General features: G+C 50.2%; 1 protein-coding gene across 1 annotated transcript; it reads left to right on the top strand.

The window, feature by feature from the left end:
- The first annotated feature begins 6,219 nt into the window (after positions 1 to 6,219).
- On the top strand, positions 6,220 to 7,485 carry FOXD1 (forkhead box D1). Its single transcript, XM_066569370.1, has one exon. It carries the CDS (start codon positions 6,220 to 6,222, stop codon positions 7,483 to 7,485), a length of 1,266 nt encoding a protein of 421 aa, XP_066425467.1.
- The last annotated feature ends 10,819 nt before the right edge of the window (positions 7,486 to 18,304 follow it).

The following is an 18,304-nucleotide window of genomic DNA, read 5'->3' as shown; positions in this document are numbered from 1 at the left end:
AACTAATCACAGATTCGAAGCATAAGTGATCAGGCTATAGTGAAGCAATATTTGTCTTGATTATCTGGAACAACAAGACAAAAAAACATGGCTTTAGGCAGTGAAGGAAATCTGATATTTAAAATTTCATTTGGAAACATTTGTTCAGAAGAATGCTGTATTTAACTGCAGGACATAAGGGGAAAAGTACTAAGTAATTTTGAAAATACTCATGTGTGTTTATGGAGGAAAATAGCAGCATTATGTAGTAGAGAACCAAAAATGTTGAGAGAGAGAGATGAATGGAAAAGAAACCATCTCCAGATATCTAGACATTAGACTCATTGAAGAATTAGAAATTTTTTAAGGGATGTAAAATATATAAACTTTGATAAGAGCCCAGAAAGATTCAACCTAAGTCTGGTGCTGTTTCCATCTCATGTGTTACCATCTTGTCTCATGTGCCACAGAGTTGATCTGTAATAGACTTAGTGTCAAGGAAGAGAGGCTGCTGCCCAGAAAACAGTGTCCTTTTCTCACCAGGACTGTAGTTTTTAAACTCAGCAACCCAAAATACCTGGGCTTCAAACCATATCACAGGCTTTTTACAACTTCCAGGATGCCTCTCCCTGTAACACCCTGCAGAGTCCTACTAGGGAGTAGTTGGAGAAGGGCTACATCAAGAATCCCCTGCCTTCACTGTACATGGTTCAACTGGGCTTTGCAGGATATTTGGGAATTTGAGTTAATAAGACTGCTAAAAGCTCACCAAGAAAGGCTTGCCTGTTAGTATTAGTCAATAGCAAATACCTTGCTAGAAAATAAGTAAGAGGTAGAAGTCACTATGTCCTTTATTGGCTATGCATGAAAAAGGTGATACCTTAAATTTATGCATGGATATTACAGACTTAGACAAACTGTTTATTCCTAAAGACATCCTATACACAGAATTCAAGAGAACTTGGATCCTTCAAGCCATGATCACAGAAATATTTTGACCTCTGCTAAGACAGTGGTCTTTGTATTGTCTTTAATCATTAACACAAATCAAGACATTGTTCAGACAACATGACCCAACACACAGATGTAAATGTGTAATGTATCACATTTAGCCCAGGATGAATCAGGACTAAGTTTGACCCACTTTAGAAGTATAGGTGCCATCATGCAACCTTTGATTAATGCCTTGACAGCTCCAAAATTTTTATTCATTCTGGATTTACTTGATTTTCTAGACCTCCTGGTCCAGCTGGTGCTCGGCAGGAGTGGTGAGCATGCATGGCAAGAGGTGGAAAGGCTGAACAAGGCAAGGGCCTTCCTTTTTCTGCAACAGCTAGCTGCTATTTCTGCTCAAGTCCTGGCAGGAACCCATTACCCACTTAGTGCTAGATGGAAAAACTGATCTTTTTCTTTGATCACAATACAGCTTATCCCCAAGGATTTCTAAGTGGACAAAGAATATACCTGCCAATATTCACTGAATTAATGAATGAGTTTGTACTCCTTTGGGGCTTACTTCCAACTCTACAGAATGAAATAGAAAATATCTCAAATATTTGAGACTCTAATTATGGGATCTCCCTCCTAGTTTGCTAAAGCTTGTTTACAACAAAAAAAAAAAAATAAGGGCTGATGTGGAAAATGGTAGAAAGCTTTTCAGTAGTTGGTGAAGTTATGGAATTAAAGGTAACCTAAACAAGCATGATTTGTTCACGTGAAAAGTACTCTGCTATATCAGCTCCAGCAGCCAGTGCTTAATTTTGTAAATCTGATATCCTTCCACCAGCATGGGAAATAGTTACTGGTTTTAAGGGATAGAAATAATAAGCTGAAATTAAAACTGGCAAAGCAAATTTAAGCATCTCATGCTATTTTGAAGGACTATTAAGAAAATAATAGGGGTGAGATGAACAAGAAAAAAGGTGGATAGAATGACAAAGATTGTCAGGAATACATAATTACTTCTGTGCTACTCCAGTGATTCTGAAGGAGAACTCCTCAGCATGTAAAAAAGGTGACCAATGAAAAAATTTGTCATAGAATCTATGCAGTCATGAACATCCGGAAGAAAGTGTTTAACACTTGTTCCTTGTCTCTTCCATGACAAAATGGGGGCGCGTCACATTTAAATGAGCAGATGACTTGCATAAAGCAAATTAAAAGAGACACTTCTTACCACTCATGGTTAAAGCTTAGGAGCATTTCACCACAGAATATGTTTAGTGGTGTAAATGTACATGATTTCAAAAAACTACAGGACAAATTCATGGAATAAATTCTCTCACAGGCCGTTAAATTCCAATATTATCTCCACTTTAAAACAAACAAATGAACAGCTTGAAACCCAGATTTCTGGCAGCTAGGAATTAATGTTACACACTTGTCTTGTTCCTATATTCTTCCCTAAACATCTGGTCTTAGCTGATGTTGAAGTCAGTTTATTCTGCTAGATGGGTCTTGGTCTAACCCAGTAAAAATGCTTCTTAAGATCAGAACATCATGAGGACATTAAATCACATTTTACAGAAATTAAAAGTCCAAAGGGCCTTAAAGGTAGTCACTTTCACTTGTCAGAACAAATGTACATGGCCCACAAGTATTATAGAACAAGGAGAAAAAATCCACAAACCAACAAACAAAATAAAACCCCGACAAAATCCAACCCAACCAAACAAATAAACCAAACCAACTTGGTCAAGAAGAAAAAAATGCTTGACAGGAGTAGAGGGGAGATTACCTCCAAGGATGATAAACCCTTTTTCAGCAGTAGACATGGCTGGAACCCCAGATTTTCTTTAGTTTTTCAGGTGACTGCTGCCAATCCTCTCCAATGCATTGTGATCACACATTGTAATCCTGGCCTCCATAGAAGGTTTAAAGGTAGTGTTACCTTCCCCAAAACTGCGTGGCAAGAGTAGGGGAAAATAAACACCCAAAAATGTGAAGATAAAATGGCGGTCACTGTTATACTGGGCAAAGAAGACCCCGTCACTGTCACTGTTATTGTCTCTGTCATGGACACCATCATCTTTTTGCAAGGTCATTGCTGGAGCATTTATTTGTTCTACGAGCAGCTCAGAATTCCATCCAATCTTTGACCCAAGACACAACATTCACAGAAAATGGAAATTATTCAAAAGATGGTTCTATATATTAAGAAAAAGTTCAGTTCTGCAGCTCCAGAAAACTCAGAGCACCTCAGCCAGTGTGCCTGTGTGGCTGCTTGAAAATGCGCTGCATAGTGCACAGGGTAATCTTCAATTTTTAATAAAGGCCTGGGCTGCACTGGTAAAATGTGGATGTTCTGTATATGCATGCAGGAATTGTGTGTATAGTATATAACAAAAATTACAATTCATAATAATCTAAAATTTATGATTAATTTTAATATGCCCAAACAAAAAAAGCATAAATCCTAGCTGAGTAACTGTATTTCTCATCCTGCTTCTGTGCAACTGTGGTTTTAGATGTGTGATATATCAGATCATTCACAACTAGCAGGAAACCGTATAATAGAGCCCCCAAGATCCTGGGTCAGTGGTGGTCATTTGGTGGTTGGGTATGTGGGCAGAGAGCTCCGTCACGGAGATGGTAAGGTGGTCCAGGAAGTTCCAGCCCTTTGCGGTGTGGCTCCAAAATTCTTCTTTAGGGTCTCGGGGTCCCGCTCAGTCGCTGAGCGGGGGGATTCCTGCCCGACCTCTGCTTTGGACAGGGAGGTCACGCCGGGCCCCCTGCCCCGCACACGGTCCCACCGCCGGCGCTCCTTGCCGGTAGATGGCATCCCCCGTCCGCGCACAACAATGCCCGGAGCGGAGCGGCGCGCAGCGGCACTGACCGCGAGGTGGGAGACAGGGCAAAGCCCGCGGCCCCGCCGCTGGCCGGAATTTACCCAGGGAAATGCCACCCCGATCGGCCACGTCCAGAAAGAGCCGCGCCCCAGCCGAGGCTCGCGGGAGCTCGGTGCTGTCGAAGAGCCGCCGGTGTCACACGCTCAGTGAAACACCCGTGCATTCTGCTAGAGGAGGATCGAGGGCAGACCCCGGCTCTTTTGGTTTGTCACTACAGTGGTTCTTCCCTGTGCATTTTTAAACTTCACCGTTCTTCAGACTTTAGAGCATGATTTTTTAAAGACTTTCAAACGTTCAGGCTAGGAGAAAATAAAGAATAAAGGGGGGGGGGGGGAAAGGAAGCAAAAAGATAAAATAGTAACTCTTTGTAAAGACGAGAAACCTCTTGAAGACAAAGAATCCTATCTACCTTTCTTTAGTAACTTCCCGAGGACCTTAAAAACTAATTCGAGGAGAGATTTTATGAACTGTAGGAACTGTAATTCTAAGTGATATCTATTTTTGTGCAGGAAAAAAAAAAACAATTTGCTGGATCTAGAGGGTTAGGTTTTTTTCTCTTTATTCCCCCCTTCCTTCCCCCCCCCCCCCCCCCCCCGTTTTGTAACTTTTGGTGGTATTGTCTTGCAGGCGCCTTAGTAGTGAACAAAATGTAAATAGGATTATTTGGAAATAGTAGAAAGGATTATGTTGTAAATCCATGGAACTGGGTTTGAAACAGGGTGGCTTGTAGCTTTGGGTTAGGACAGTGTAGCGACAAACTAAAACGTATTTCGAGAAATTGGATGTGCACGTTGTTTGCAAAGTGTGATTTGATGAATGAGACTTCATGCATCAGTCTGCCCTTCTCAGGACGATTTCTGCCAAAGAAAGAAATGCTCTTTTACTCCCATCCCAGTCGGATCTTGATTGCGGTTTATCCTGCCAGAACTGGGAAAGATGGGATTTTTCAAAGCCTTTCTTTTTAAGACCATGGTAATTGCATTTCTGTCCAAATTTCTGGGGGGTTTATTTTGTTTGGGTTCTTTGGTGGAGTTTTTGTCTCTTTTTTTTTTTTTTTCCCTGCCAGCCCTTACATAAAGGGGGGCCCGGTCTTCTGTCGTATCATAGATCACCTGAAAAGGGGAGCAGTGCCACTAAATTAGCAAGCAATCCTCTGTCGCTTTCTCAGGGGTTGCTCCTACTTAAGCCAAAGTACCATTATAAAGGCCAGTGAATTTATTTCCTTTACATACAAAGGAGGTAACGCTAATTCTCTGTGTTTCTCATAGTGGAGGGAGTGGAGTGTTTCTCATAATGGAGGGAGCTGCTTCTCTCTCTTTAATAACCATAGCCTTACAATTTGACTGAGGATAGTGGTGTGTTTTGCAGGCTGTTCTTTTAGAGTTTGTGAGGTCGATAGCAAGAGATATTTTATTTCATTCTAAAGTAAATTAAACTCTGGAGAGTGATGGGGGAGAGGTAGGGAAGGATTTCTCTCAACCATTCTGCGAACAGAAGTCTGAAGTTTATTAACTCACCATCTCCCTCTCCTAGACCCTCCGGAAGGTTTCTGGGAAGATGCTCCTACACTTTGCGACAGACTTCTTTTTTTTTTTTTTTTTTCTTCCTGCGGAGGGTCAAGTGTTATCTTTATTTTCCCCCTTTTCCACTAAATATGGCACCGGTCCCCCCGCGGCCCCCCAGAGCCCCTCCTGGATGGGGTGAGGCCGGGAGGGCCCAGACGGTGGCGAGGCGCCCTTCTTGGCCGGGGGGGGGGAAGACTCGCCGGGTTCTGACGCTGGGAGCCATGTGATGGCCCCCTCGCTAAAAGGCGGGGAGGAAGGCTGCCCTCCCTGGGACTAAGCCCCAGCCTTTTCACCGTGTTTCCTAAGGCCCAGCAAGCCATCCCCTACGCCCTCCCTCCTCGCCAGCCTCCTCCCCTCTCCTCCTCCCAGGACTAGGCGCGCTCCCTCCTGCCCCGCATCCATTAATGTCTGGGGGCTGAGGTGAGGAGAAAGAAGGGGAAACCGACTTCCAGGAGAGACGGCGCAACCTCCCTGCGCCCACAATAACAGATCCCAACCGAAAAAAAAGCGGAAAAGGTCCCCAAAAGGGGGGAAGGGAAGGGAAGGGAAGGGAAAAAAGAGAAAAAAAAAGAAATCCAAACGGCAGCAAAAAATACCCCGAAACAAAATCCTGACTAGCCGCCGCCTCCGAGCGGGCGGCGGGAGCGCTCCAGAGGCGCGGCAGCGGCGCTGGGGGCCGGCGCGGCTCGGAGCGGCCCGCCTGCCCGTGGCGGCGGCGGGGCGGCTCTCCGCGGAGCGGCGCGGAGGCCTGGCGGCGGCGGGGAAAGCGCCCGCTCGCCCGCCGCGCCGCGCCGACCGCCACCGATGCGCTGCCCCGCCGCCGCGCCATGACCCTTAGCTCGGAGATGTCCGAGGCGTCGACGCTGGCTGAGGAGACCGACATCGATGTGGTGGGCGAGGAAGACGACGAGGAGGACGACGAGGAGCCACGGACCCGCCGCCGCCGCCGCTCCTACGCCGAGGATGAGGAGGAGGACGAGGACGACGACGAGGAAGAGGACGAGGACGATGTGGGCGACCTCCACGCCGCCGCCCTGCTGCCGCGGTCCCCCGTGCGCGGCGGAGGCGTAGGTGGCGGCGGCGGGGCGGGCGGCGGGGACGCTGCCGGTGGCTCTCGGCCCCCCTCGCGGGGTGGCCCGCAGAAGGCGACGGCGGGCGGCGGCGGGGCGGGCGGCGGCGGCGGCGGGGCGGGCAGCGGCGGCGGCAAGAACAGCCTCGTGAAGCCGCCCTACTCCTACATCGCTCTCATCACCATGGCCATCCTGCAGAGCCCCAAGAAGAGGCTGACGCTGAGTGAGATCTGCGAGTTCATCAGCGGGCGCTTTCCTTACTACCGGGAGAAGTTCCCTGCGTGGCAGAACAGTATCCGCCACAACCTCTCCCTCAATGACTGCTTCGTCAAGATCCCCCGGGAGCCCGGCAACCCTGGCAAGGGCAACTACTGGACGCTTGACCCCGAATCCGCCGACATGTTCGACAACGGGAGCTTCCTGCGCCGCCGAAAGCGCTTCAAGCGGCAGCAGCTCCCGGCGCCCGAGCTTCTGCTGCGCGCCGTGGACCCCGCCGCCTTCCTCCCGCAGCCTCCGCCGCAGCCTCCGCAGCAGCCGCCCTGCGCCTACGGACCCTATGGCTGCGGCTACGGTCTCCAGCTCCAGCCTTACCACCCCCACTCCGCCCTCTTCGCCTTCCACCACCCCTCTCCGCCACCCCGCCAGCCCCCTGCCGCCCCCGGCAGTGCCCCCGGTGCAGCGCTGCCCCCCGCCGCCGCCGCGCCGCCGGGCCCCTTGCTGCCGGCGGCGGAGCTGGCACGGACGCCCTTCGGCTACGCGCACCCGCTGGGCCAGGCGCTGGCGGCCTCGCTGCACTCCGCCAAGCCCGGCAGCGGCGCGGCGCTGGCCCGCTCGCCCTTCTCCATCGAGAGCATCATCGGGGGAAGCCCCGGCCCCGGCCCCGGCGCGGGCAGCAGCTGCGCCTCGCAGTCGACCGCGGCGCCGGGGCTGGCCCGCTCGCTGGGGAGCGCCGGGAGCGGCCTGCCCCCCGCCGCCGCCCTGCCCGCCACCCCCGGCTTCGCGGCACGGATCTCTAACTGTTAAGTGTTTGGGAGTCTTTCCGAAGGTAGGATCTGGGGTATCTCCTTTCTCCGCCGCTCGGACGCCCGGCGGACGCTGCCCGCAGGGGCTGCCTGTCTTTGCGTGGGGATAATTGTGACGGGGCTCGGGGGCCGTCCGCCGCGAGCGACGGACCTCCCGTGACCTTCACTAGTGCAAAGCCAGGTGTAGATCTAGATACTGCATGGGCAGGCGGTCACTACATCGGAAAGTTACTCGCTACTCCTTAAAAAGAAACAAACATGGTGATAAATAATGTCTCTAAACCGCTGAAGTTCAGAGATTCTCAGGTCTAGGAGCTTGAAAACAGTAATGTACAGGAGAAAAAAAAGGCTTGAGGGAGGACAGCAGAGCAATACTTTTTCATTTAGTACACTTGTCTTATGTACTTTTATAAAAGAAAAGATTAACGTGTTTACACAGAAGAAAGTCAAGATTATCATTTCTTATTTTAACCTGTGTTTTGTATTATAATAGACTTACGGAGTTTTTTATTTTGTACTTTATGCGTATTCTTTACAAGGAATATTGTTAAAATTACTGGCAAGTATTATTGTACCATTTCAATGTAAAATTTTTACACATTTTCAAAAATAAAATTTTTAACTTTCAAAAAAAAAAAAAAATCAAAACTAAACCCAAAGACCAAAGGAGCCCAGCCAAACAATTGGCTCTGGATCCTTCCCTCCTTAGCACTTCTCCTTTCTTTGAGACACTAATATTTTTTTTCTTTGGGATTAATAGCACAATAGTCAAGGAATATTCATGCTTGAAATTTATTATGTGCAGATTTGACTGCAAAGAAGAAAATAAAAGTACGATCTTTGCAGGCAATGCATTGTTAACCCTAGAAGATAAAGAATGACAAAAAAACCCAAAACAAACTAAACAATCAAAAAAAACCAAAACAAAGCAAAAAAACCCGCACAACACCAACAAACCCCCCCCAACAAAACAAAAAAAAAACCACTCTACAAAAAACAGCAGGAACGAAAGAGGGGATAAATAGAAATAGGTCTCTCTGGAGGGAGTAAAGCCCAGTTCTGTAAGTCGCCAATCAGGGGATTGATTAAAACGCCGGTTTAAAACTATTTTTATACTTTTGGGTGTGTTTTAAATCACAACTGCATCATAGTTTGGTTTCCAAGAGGCCAAAGGAAAATACTACTAATAAAGGGCGTACATTGAACTTAAGAGAGATTTGTTCTAGACACTTATGTTTCTGTGATGATGATAATAGTGGCATGTGTTTCTACTTTTCAATACATAAAATATAAAATGCGCTTTGTAATATCCTCGTGTGATGAGTTGATTAAGTTTATAAGCTGTCGAAATAAGGATGTACAAAACAAACCATGAAAGCAGTTCTTCTGATTCCAAACAGTTTTTTTTAACAGCATAAGGTCAATAGATATCTATTTTATAGACTAAAAAAAAATTTAACCAAAAAATCCGGCCTCAAATATTCAGAGCTTTTATATGGAAAAGAGAATCGCATGTTTGAAGAGTAGGCATGTGAATGTTTGTTGTGGGCTCGGAATATGCATTTTTCAAACCAGGGAGGCGCTTTTCAACTACGACTGTATTTATAACTACTTAGGAGACTCGGGGATCAAATATGTGAATTTTCTTAATAAAAAAATAATAATAATAAAAAGGGAGGGATGCCTTTTAGTGCTCTTTGGTCTGAGGAGGGGTTTACATGTAGAAGTATTTCGTCGCCTGGGTTTTAAATATTCTCATAGATGGAAAAGTGGTGATTCTCCGTTTTGTTTGTAGCAATGCTGTGTTAAAATAGTGGGTTTCAAAAAGCAGAAAGACTGGACATAAGATCTCTTCTGGGCTCCATTTGCACTCTGGAGCTGGAAGGCCTCTCTGGATGTTCTGGGTTCCTTAGCAGAAAAATAAGTAAAGTCCGTTCTAATTTCTAAAACAAAAGGGAAAATACCCCAGAGGCACCGTGTACGTATTCTCCGGGGAGAGTGAGTCTTTTTCACGAGAGACCGATTAATTCAGTTTCCCCGGGACTGGCCGGGCGATGCGCCGGGCCGACACCGGCCGGTGCAGCGCGGAGTACCGAGCTAAGCTGCGGCCCCCCTCGAAGAGGCAGATAAAATCAAACAGGGAAATGTTTTGCGGGAGAGAAGGCAGCTGTCGCCTTGCGGCGGTGCGAGGCTTCCCGAGGAGGGGTGCTGCTGGCCCTCGGTTTGGGTTCTGTCTGCTCGAGTCCTAGGGATCTCCACGAGCAGTTACATGAGAAGGGTAGATTCTGGCGACCCACACTGTTTGTTTCTCTTGGCTTCTACGCAGCAGACCCCGGCTACGCAGTAGACCCCGGGGAGCCCGGCGACCTCCCTCACGCAGAGTCCAGCCCGGCCCACGCCGGTGGACAGTGGGGTCTGAGTGTGCCCACTGCCTATCCCTCAGGTCCCCTCAGAGATATATGGCAAGCAAACTGCTTGGTTACTTTTTCTTTCCACGTTTTTCGCCGGTTGCCTCCATCCCGTGTGGACAAAACCTTCCCTTGGGAGTTGCTAGGGAAGGTGACAGGAGCAAATTGCAGTAGGTGGTATGGATTTTTTTGCCTGTTCTCGAGTCGGCGGGGAAGCCGCCTGGCCTCGATCCCGGTCCCGAGGGTCCCTGTTTCCCCGCTGCTGCCGCAGAGCAGGTGCTGCCAGGAAAGGAGCCGGCCCCACAGCCCTTTGATGAGCTCGCAGCACCGCCGGGCCGCAGCGCCCCATTCGCATGCTAATGGCCCGCCGTGCTCTCCGCAGCTTCCAAGACTAACAGAGGAGCTAACAGTGTAGTCCTCGCAAGGACTGAGCCCGGACGAACAATTCTTCCAAAATAGTCTGGACCCTAAACAATCTGGTAAGACATGCAGTATAGTGTCGTCTCCTTCTCCTCCCAGAGACAAAGTGTGGATTCATTAACCCGTCTTCTTGCTCATCCTATCCCCGTAGGGCTATGAGAGATGAATTACTGGATCTGAATTGGGAGGGGATTGCTCTATAAGGGGGCTAATGTTTCAATCAGTTCATCCTGAAGGACCACACAAAAAGAAACTTCTTCGTTTATGGTGCTATTATGCGGAGTTTTAATCTAGGGATAGATTTAGCCAAATGTTATCTATTGGGAATTTAATGAAGCCCTTATGTATTCAATCGTCTTTTATGCCACACACAGTGTCTCTATCCAGAAATGTTTCCTTCCACATAGTTCTTTGTTTCTGATGGTTGATTTATATACTTTTAATTAGGTTTTTAAGAAATTATTTCTTTTCAAGTATCTTGTATAAAGTTTCTCTTAAGCAGGACTGTGTTAGGTCCCTTCCCACATCCCCTATAAAAGAGGTTTCCCCTTCCTTCCCTGGTTTTGAATACGATTAGTTTGCACGTCCACACACTGCACCCTTCCCGCTGGAGCGCTCTTGCTTCCTTGTGCAGAGGGGCCGGACATCGTGCCCACTCTGTCGACACCGCCGTGGGCTGCGACGGGCTGCGCAGCCCGGGGGTCCGGCCGAGCCCCGTGGCTCCGTGCACGGCTCCCCAGCCCTGAAGCTGCACTCAATCCAAACCATTCCCACCCGCACCTCCTTTGGACCACACCTTCGATCTGGTTTGTATTTTAGGTGCAGTGAGAAGCACTCCTGGGGTCAGCGGGGTGCACATCCCGTGCTTGTAGGCTGGTTTCAAATACCCAGGACCGGCCCCATCACCCAGTCCGTCAGATGAAAGAGGGAAGCGAGGCCCTCACCTGCTCTCAGCTGCTCCCTTTCTTGCAGCGCTGGTGGCGAAGGCAGAGTGCACCGTCGCCCCCGTAGAGACTGAGGCCTGTTCGGGCGATCTGTGGGAAAGTGGATCTGATTTAACTGTCTCTTGGCACGGCCCGGAGACTCCTCTCTGTATGTAATGCTTTCCCTCAGTACTTACAGTAAGTACTGCAGTAGTCTCTGATAATATTGTATTTGACAGAAGTGATGGAAATTATGATCTTGGCCAAGCCCTCGCTGCTCTGGAACTTGCTAACCAATACAGATCCGTTTTTCAGCTTGTTCACAGTGGTTTCCCCACCTGCAATGGTATTTCCTCTGCTTCCCTCGGCGACTGCCAGCCGCACACACCGTCGGGATCCGAGCACCGGCGGGAACCGGCTGCCCTGTTCCCGTAGCTGGGCATATCCTGAGCAGGTAGGTGTCCCCCTCCACCGTTCCTCACCTCCAAGCCCCAGTAACCTGCTGCAGGTGACTGCAAGGCCTCTCCACCCTTCTCTGAAAGTCCTTTCTCCTTTGCAACCCTCACCGTGAGAGGCACGTCGAGCAGCGGCCGTTGTTCGCTGCCCCTTCCTGCGCTGCAAAGCACGACCAAGACGTGGAGGAGGCATTCACGCAGAAGCGTGTGTACGTGTGTGCAGGAGAATGACGCTTCAGAAGGTAACCAGCTGCTGCCGGATCCCCGCGGCGGCAACAACCGTGCTCGGTGCCTCATTGCGCAAATGGGTGCCCGCCGATTTTGGGGAGAGACGGAGAAATGAACGCGAGTTCCAAATCGGTAAACCTCTTCCTCTTGTTTTTCACTTGAGGAAGAACTCTGTTCCCCGCCGCCGGTCCCCGCCTGGAGGTGTACTGCGGGCAGCTGGCCCTGAAAGCACGCCGGCCCCTTCCCAGCCGCTTGGCTCGGCTTGCTCGGCTCGGCTTGCTCACTCACCGGCAAGACCGAAAATAGCAAAGGCAGAGGCTGCGGGGCTGGGAAGGCACCCGCGCCCAAACTCGCGACCAGCCCGGCTGCCTCAGTGCGGGCGGCGCCGAGGGCTGTGTGCAGCTGCACGGCGGGGCTCAGCGGCCGCGGCCGCGGCGGTGGGAGCGGGGAGGCAGGCACCCGGCAGCGTCTCGGCGGGACACACCGCGGGAAGCCCACGGAAGATGGATAGCGTACGAAGATGTGCCCTTAGTGCAGCGCTCCTGCTCCACCAGCTGCCGCAGTGAGAGACACAGAGGCACCCGCTGCGCTCTGCGCCATGGAGAAACCTATCGGCTAGGCACCGTAGTGCCCAAAATGTACAAAAACATACATATGGACTGGACTCGACGAAAGGGGCCTCTCTTTTTAATTTTTTTTTCTTTCAGCGCCGTGTCTCGTCAATTTCAGAAATTCTACCGCTGAACTGAATTCAGAAGGAAATTTGTGGTTGCGGGGTTTTTATTTTTCTAATCAAAATAACTAAACTTTGCCTTCCTCCAAGCCACAGGAGACCTGTTGAATTGATTCTGTTTCCCTTTCGCTGATACAGTAAAAAGGCATGCAGAAATCTGCGGGCCCCCATATTTAGATGATTAATCATGCAATTTATGTTAGAAGCAAACGGATACTTAGAAAATTACGTTGTTGCATTAATTCGTTTCTTAAGACTAGGAAAGCCTTTTCTACAGTCAATCCGAAGGTATTTCTGTCCACTGAGTGCAACAGAAAAACATGTGAGTGCATCGAAACGCTTGTGAACATTTAGGAGTGTTGTCTCGGACCCGGTGACACCACCATCCAGTGCCCGCACAACTGTAACACTGCGGTCATCGCTCCTGCTAATGCCCACGCTTTGGCAAGACCTTTTAAAACCCGTGAATGTTTCTTCGTACCGCATTGGTCGTAGGACTGCTTCTCTAGTTTCATTGCAGAAGAGTACATGCACACCTGTATACACGAGATATATTAAATACACACAATCAAGATTAATGAGGTGACTTCCCTGGGTTTTCTTTTCGTTGAATAAACACTGTCACGTCTGCTTATTCAGCAACAGCCAGACGAAACAGATAGCTTTCTAATATACGGGTATACATTGAAATTCCACCTGTCGGCTGCACGAGGTCATGGGGGGGGGGGCAGAGAAGAACAGCCTCTTCGAATAAATAGACGATTAAAATAACCATTGGTGAGAGGGGAAAAAAAAAAAAAAGAGGAAAGATGTCCAGTGCCGAGTGAGGATGAACAGATATATCATGTGACTTTGCTCGAAAGTGGAGGGATCGGAAATTACGGACCATAGAAAAAATATTTTATCCTTTCTTTCCAGTCCGCCTCTGATTGCACGAAGTGCCGTGAGGCTGCTCGGTGGGCTCTGTCAAACATCCCTTCCTCCTTCATGGAAGTCCTTAACCTGTCTTTTTCCGTGCAGACGGCGCTGCCGATGGGGCAGCACACGCTAGCGTGTACCCTCGCACTGTTCCGCAAGCGCTAGGCAGCCGGAGGCCCCGCTAACACCTCTTCCTTTCTACTTTTCGGTTCTGTATGAGAAGCCAAAGGGTGGCCTTCCTCTGAAAATTAACCGCTTTAAATCTCTTTCAGCTCTACTTCCATCCCCATGTCTTTCCTCCTGGTGCTCAGACATCTCCCGGTCGGGACATGATTTTCGGTGGAATCCCCAGTTCCGCCCGTCCGCCTCTGAGGCAAATGTCTCGTCCCGCGCACCGGAGCGGGGCTACCGGCAAGAGGTGTGGAGTGGATGTTTTTGCTTTTAAAAAGACTCTCTTCCCCTCCAGCCTCCTCCCCACCCAGAAGGAATCCGCAACAACTTGCTAACACTCATGGGCAAGCCAAACGTGGCGTTTCCACAAGAGATTTTGAGTACGGTCCCGGAGGTGCTGTGCGCCTGCCGCTGCAAGACGGCGTGGTTCGCCCGGTTAAGCGGCACAAACCCCCGCGGCCGCGCCGGGGCGGAGCCGGGGGCGCTGCCGGCAGACCGGCAGGAGGGACCGTGCTCGGTGCCTCCTCCCGGCCCCAGGTTCGCTGCCGTCCTAGCAGGGCTGTCTCGGCCGCCCGCCGGTAGGGCAGACCGCTGCTGCCACTGAGGGAGCCCTCTGGGTTCATAACTCCCCCCGGGGAAGACAACCTTCGGCCCGGTCCTGTCCTGCCGTCGACTCCCACCGTGGGGCGCGCGGGGGCGTGTGGGGTGAGGGGAGCCCGGTGCCGACGCTATAAATCCCTCGGCAATTGAGTTCTGCACCTTTGATTTGGAAAATCGGATTCTTTGAGTGGAAACAGTTGACAGGAACTTAAAAGGATTAGCTGCATTCCACACAGGATCATTTTTACTCGTAACATTTTGAAACGATTGATCCCTTCCAGACCATAAACAATGTCCAGAAAAATGATCTAACGAGACTTCCATTGTTTCCTTTTGTCTACGCATCCCCTTTCGCCAGCAGTTTGATTAGGGACTTTGACAGGCTGGATTGTAATCACAGACACACACACACGCACACATACACGGACACACACCCTTTTCCCGAGATAAGTATTGAATTTGAAATAGTTCGTAATTTGCTTCGTAAACTCATTCTGCTAGAAATCGAGTGAGTACGGAGAAAGGCAGGTAGGGGCAGAAGGAGCAAGGAGAGCGGACGGAGAGGAGTGCCACAGAACGCCGAAATGAGGGGTGGGGACATTTCCCAAGCTTCTCTTGCTGGTTTTTGTACCGGCCTGGTAGGAGAAAGAGAAAGAGAAGGCCCACAGGTGCGCAAGACTGCTCGGAACATAGAGCGTAGAGTACAACACGTGCGGCCCCGTTCCCCACTGCGGTCCGAGATGACTCAAGATCCGCGGGCTCTGCTTTGTCCCTTTCGCCTCCTCGTCCCCTCTCGTCTGAGGGCAGGAGAGTTAACGCAGGGACATTAACAGGGTGGGGGGGAGCGAGGGGGCCCTGCCCTGTCATGCTGACTGGCCAACTTTTCCTCTGTTTTGACACCTGCGCGCACTGCCCCATGCTCCTCTCCCTGATTTATCGCCCAATTAAAGGTTCAGGCTTCCTCGAGCCACCCGTGCTGCCTCCCCTGACGGGTCTCCGCGGGTGACGTCTCCCCGGCGACAGCACGGGAGGTGATGGGTCGAGGTGGCCTTTTTTCGGCCCTTTCTGTTTCTCTTCCTTCCCCTCCGTATCTGTGTGAACCCAGGGCCTCGTGTCCCAGGAAAAAGCCGGCGGGGGCCGGAGCGGTGTCCAATGGCGCTTCCCGGCCCGGGGCTGTGCCGATCCAGCCTGGATCGGGGGAAAACTCAGCCAGGAGAAGCATCTCAGTTGTGTCTCCCCTTCAATTAAGAGACAGCAGCTCCTTCCCGTCGGATTTCTCTGGACTTGTTCTTCCTGTCAGGCTCCGGGGAAAAAAATATTTTTTCTTTCTTCTTCTTTCTTCTTTCTTCTTTCTTCTTTCTTCTTTCTTCTTTCTTCTTTCTTCTTTCTTCTTTCTTCTTTCTTCTTTCTTCTTTCTTCTTTCCTCTTCTTTCTTCTTTCTTCTTTCCTCTTCTTTCTTCTTTCTTTCTCTCCTTCTCTTGCTTCTCTTTTTTTTTCTTCTTCTTCTTTTTTCTCCTTTATCTCTTTTTTCCTCACACTGAGAACAAGCGTCTCCCCGGCACAGACTGGTAGCATTGAGCATCTTCCTAACTTAACTGTGTCTTCCTTGTATCTATCAATCCACCTTTCTAATTAGACTAATTAGAAGATATGCGGAGTGTTGCTGGGTCCATAGACTAAACTGCTTAGGGTTTCTGAAAGGAAAGCTGAATGCCCGCCATGGGAGGTGGCCATTCAGGGGTACGGTAACAGTTGCTACATTTATCTCCTGCTATTGAAAAGAGCTCTGCTTAAAGCTCGATTAAAATGTTTGGAAACTAATGCCACCCTGGATCCCTCTCTAATTAGAGGGCCTGGATAGATCGCCCTGAGCAGTCAAAAGGAACTCCTTCCCGGGCTTGGCTTTTCTGTTCAGCAGAATTTCTTCTCTCCCCGCAACCCCGCCCCCACCTCCAAAAAAGAAAGGGGGGGGGGGGGCGGGTTGGAAGGGAGAGAAAAAGATAACGGAGCTATAAAAAGGGTGGCAGAGAAATGGGACAAAATCTTTCTCCCCAAGTGTTTTGTTTGGTCCCGGTTTTCCTGACGGCAGGCACAGGCTCTTCTTCCTGGATTCATATTCAGCGGTCGGGATAGGTTAAGGTTGGGCAGCTCCTTCTCCGCTGCCTGCGGCTAGCCAGTCAGTCTTGGGGAAGGGGAAAGGCCGTCGCCCTCCTCCCCTCGCACGCACAGGTGCGGGGCGCGTAGCCCGGCTCCCTTCTTGCCTCGCTGTGCCTCGCCGGCCTTGTTCAGATAGAACAGTGCAGTAAAAAAGGGGAGGATGGACGGTGGGGGAAAGTCACCCACGGAACTGACGGCTCCTGTCTCCCAAACGTTGCTTGCAGGAAGCCCAACGCAGAGCAGCAGTTTCCAGCAGGTCACCGGGCTGAGTGAAGGAGGGACTGTTGGAAATCCCTCCCTGGGGTACCTTCTGCCTCCATCTCTAATCCGAGAGCACCGCCGCTCACCTAAGTACGCACACACGCATTTCTGCGCGCCCGCGGGGTGTGCGGAGGGGCGCGGACAGCCCTCGGGTCGCCCCGCTCCCGGGAAAGGCAGCCTCAGCCGAGCACTTCAGCGTCGGGCACCTCGCGAATTTGCGGCGCCGTTCCTTCCCCGTACGGCAGAGATAGATTTTGTCCTAATAAAGGCGAGTCAACGACTGGTGCTGGCGGGGGAAGGGATGAGGAAATTGTTCTCTTCATTAACACAAGCCTGTTACACAGATGACTTAATTTACGGGATAGATATGACTAAGAGTGCCTGGAAAGAGCCCACACTCATGACTCGACAGGCGACGAGCCCGCGACAGCCCGCTCTGACCTGCGGGATCTCACCGTCCTTGTGGCGGCAAGCAAGGGCGCAGCGGCCGCCCCGTCGGTACCGTCGGGTCGGTAGGGGGTGGATATTGCAGGTTTCACCCCTTGGCCTTTGGTGATTACAGCGCACCAAGTATCGGCAGAGGACAATAAAGTTGGGATTTAATTTATTTTTTATCAGTATTATGTTGTTGTCTTCTTGTTGTTGAGAATGATGCAGTGGGCATTCTGGAGAAACTGTCCAGTCTACCAGGGAAACATATCCGCATCCTACTCTCCCCGTATTGCCCCACGAGAGGCCCCTCTGAGCCTCTGGCAGGTGGGATCTCCTGAGAGAAAGATGTACGGGGGTGGCAGGCAGAGAAATCCAGTTGACATTTTCCTTTTCTTTCAAGCCTCGGGAGTCACCTTATCCTGAAACCCTCTGCAGGGGAGGGGAACAGAAGAGAGTTGAGAGGATCTGCTCCGCTTCGTCCCGGTAGTCCGGCGACGTTACCAGCGGGGGAAGGACTAGCTCGAGACCCGGATGAGCCGGCAGGTGGGAAGCGGGGTATTCCAGCCGTGTCCCTGCTCTGCCGCGCTTTTCCTCGGCCGGGTGGGGGGCTGCTCACGCTACATCCTGTTAAATCCCAGTGAACTCAACAGGACGAGTCCCAAGGACAAAACCGATCAAATATTTCCCTTAGGAACATACGGGGAGCTGCTCACGCTGTATCATGTCTGATTCCAGTGAACTCAACAGGACGAGTCCCAAGGACAAAACCGATCAAATACTTCCCTTAGGGACATAGAACCTACTTTATTTATTTATTTATTTATTTATTTATTTATTTATTTATTTATTTATTTATTTTCTCCTCCAAAAGCGAGTCCAGCTCGGAGGACAGATTTTTTTTTTTTTTTTTTTGCTGTAGAGAGCGCATCTCTTCATAAAATGTTCTTGGAAGACCTCACCCCTGCTCCACTGGGGACCGCGGGTTGAGAGACTCCCTTAGGACACACCTGCGGGATTAAGAGAAAAGACCGGAAGACCCCTCTCCCCCCGCGTCAGAGGGAGGAATTTGTCCCTGGGAGACGACCAGGAGACTTTTTCGTGGCTGCTGGGCTGC

This window comes from Molothrus aeneus, chromosome Z (genome assembly GCF_037042795.1).
Source record: "Molothrus aeneus isolate 106 chromosome Z, BPBGC_Maene_1.0, whole genome shotgun sequence".
Lineage (NCBI taxonomy): Eukaryota > Metazoa > Chordata > Aves > Passeriformes > Icteridae > Molothrus > Molothrus aeneus.
This window is presented reverse-complemented; position numbering and strand designations above follow the sequence as displayed.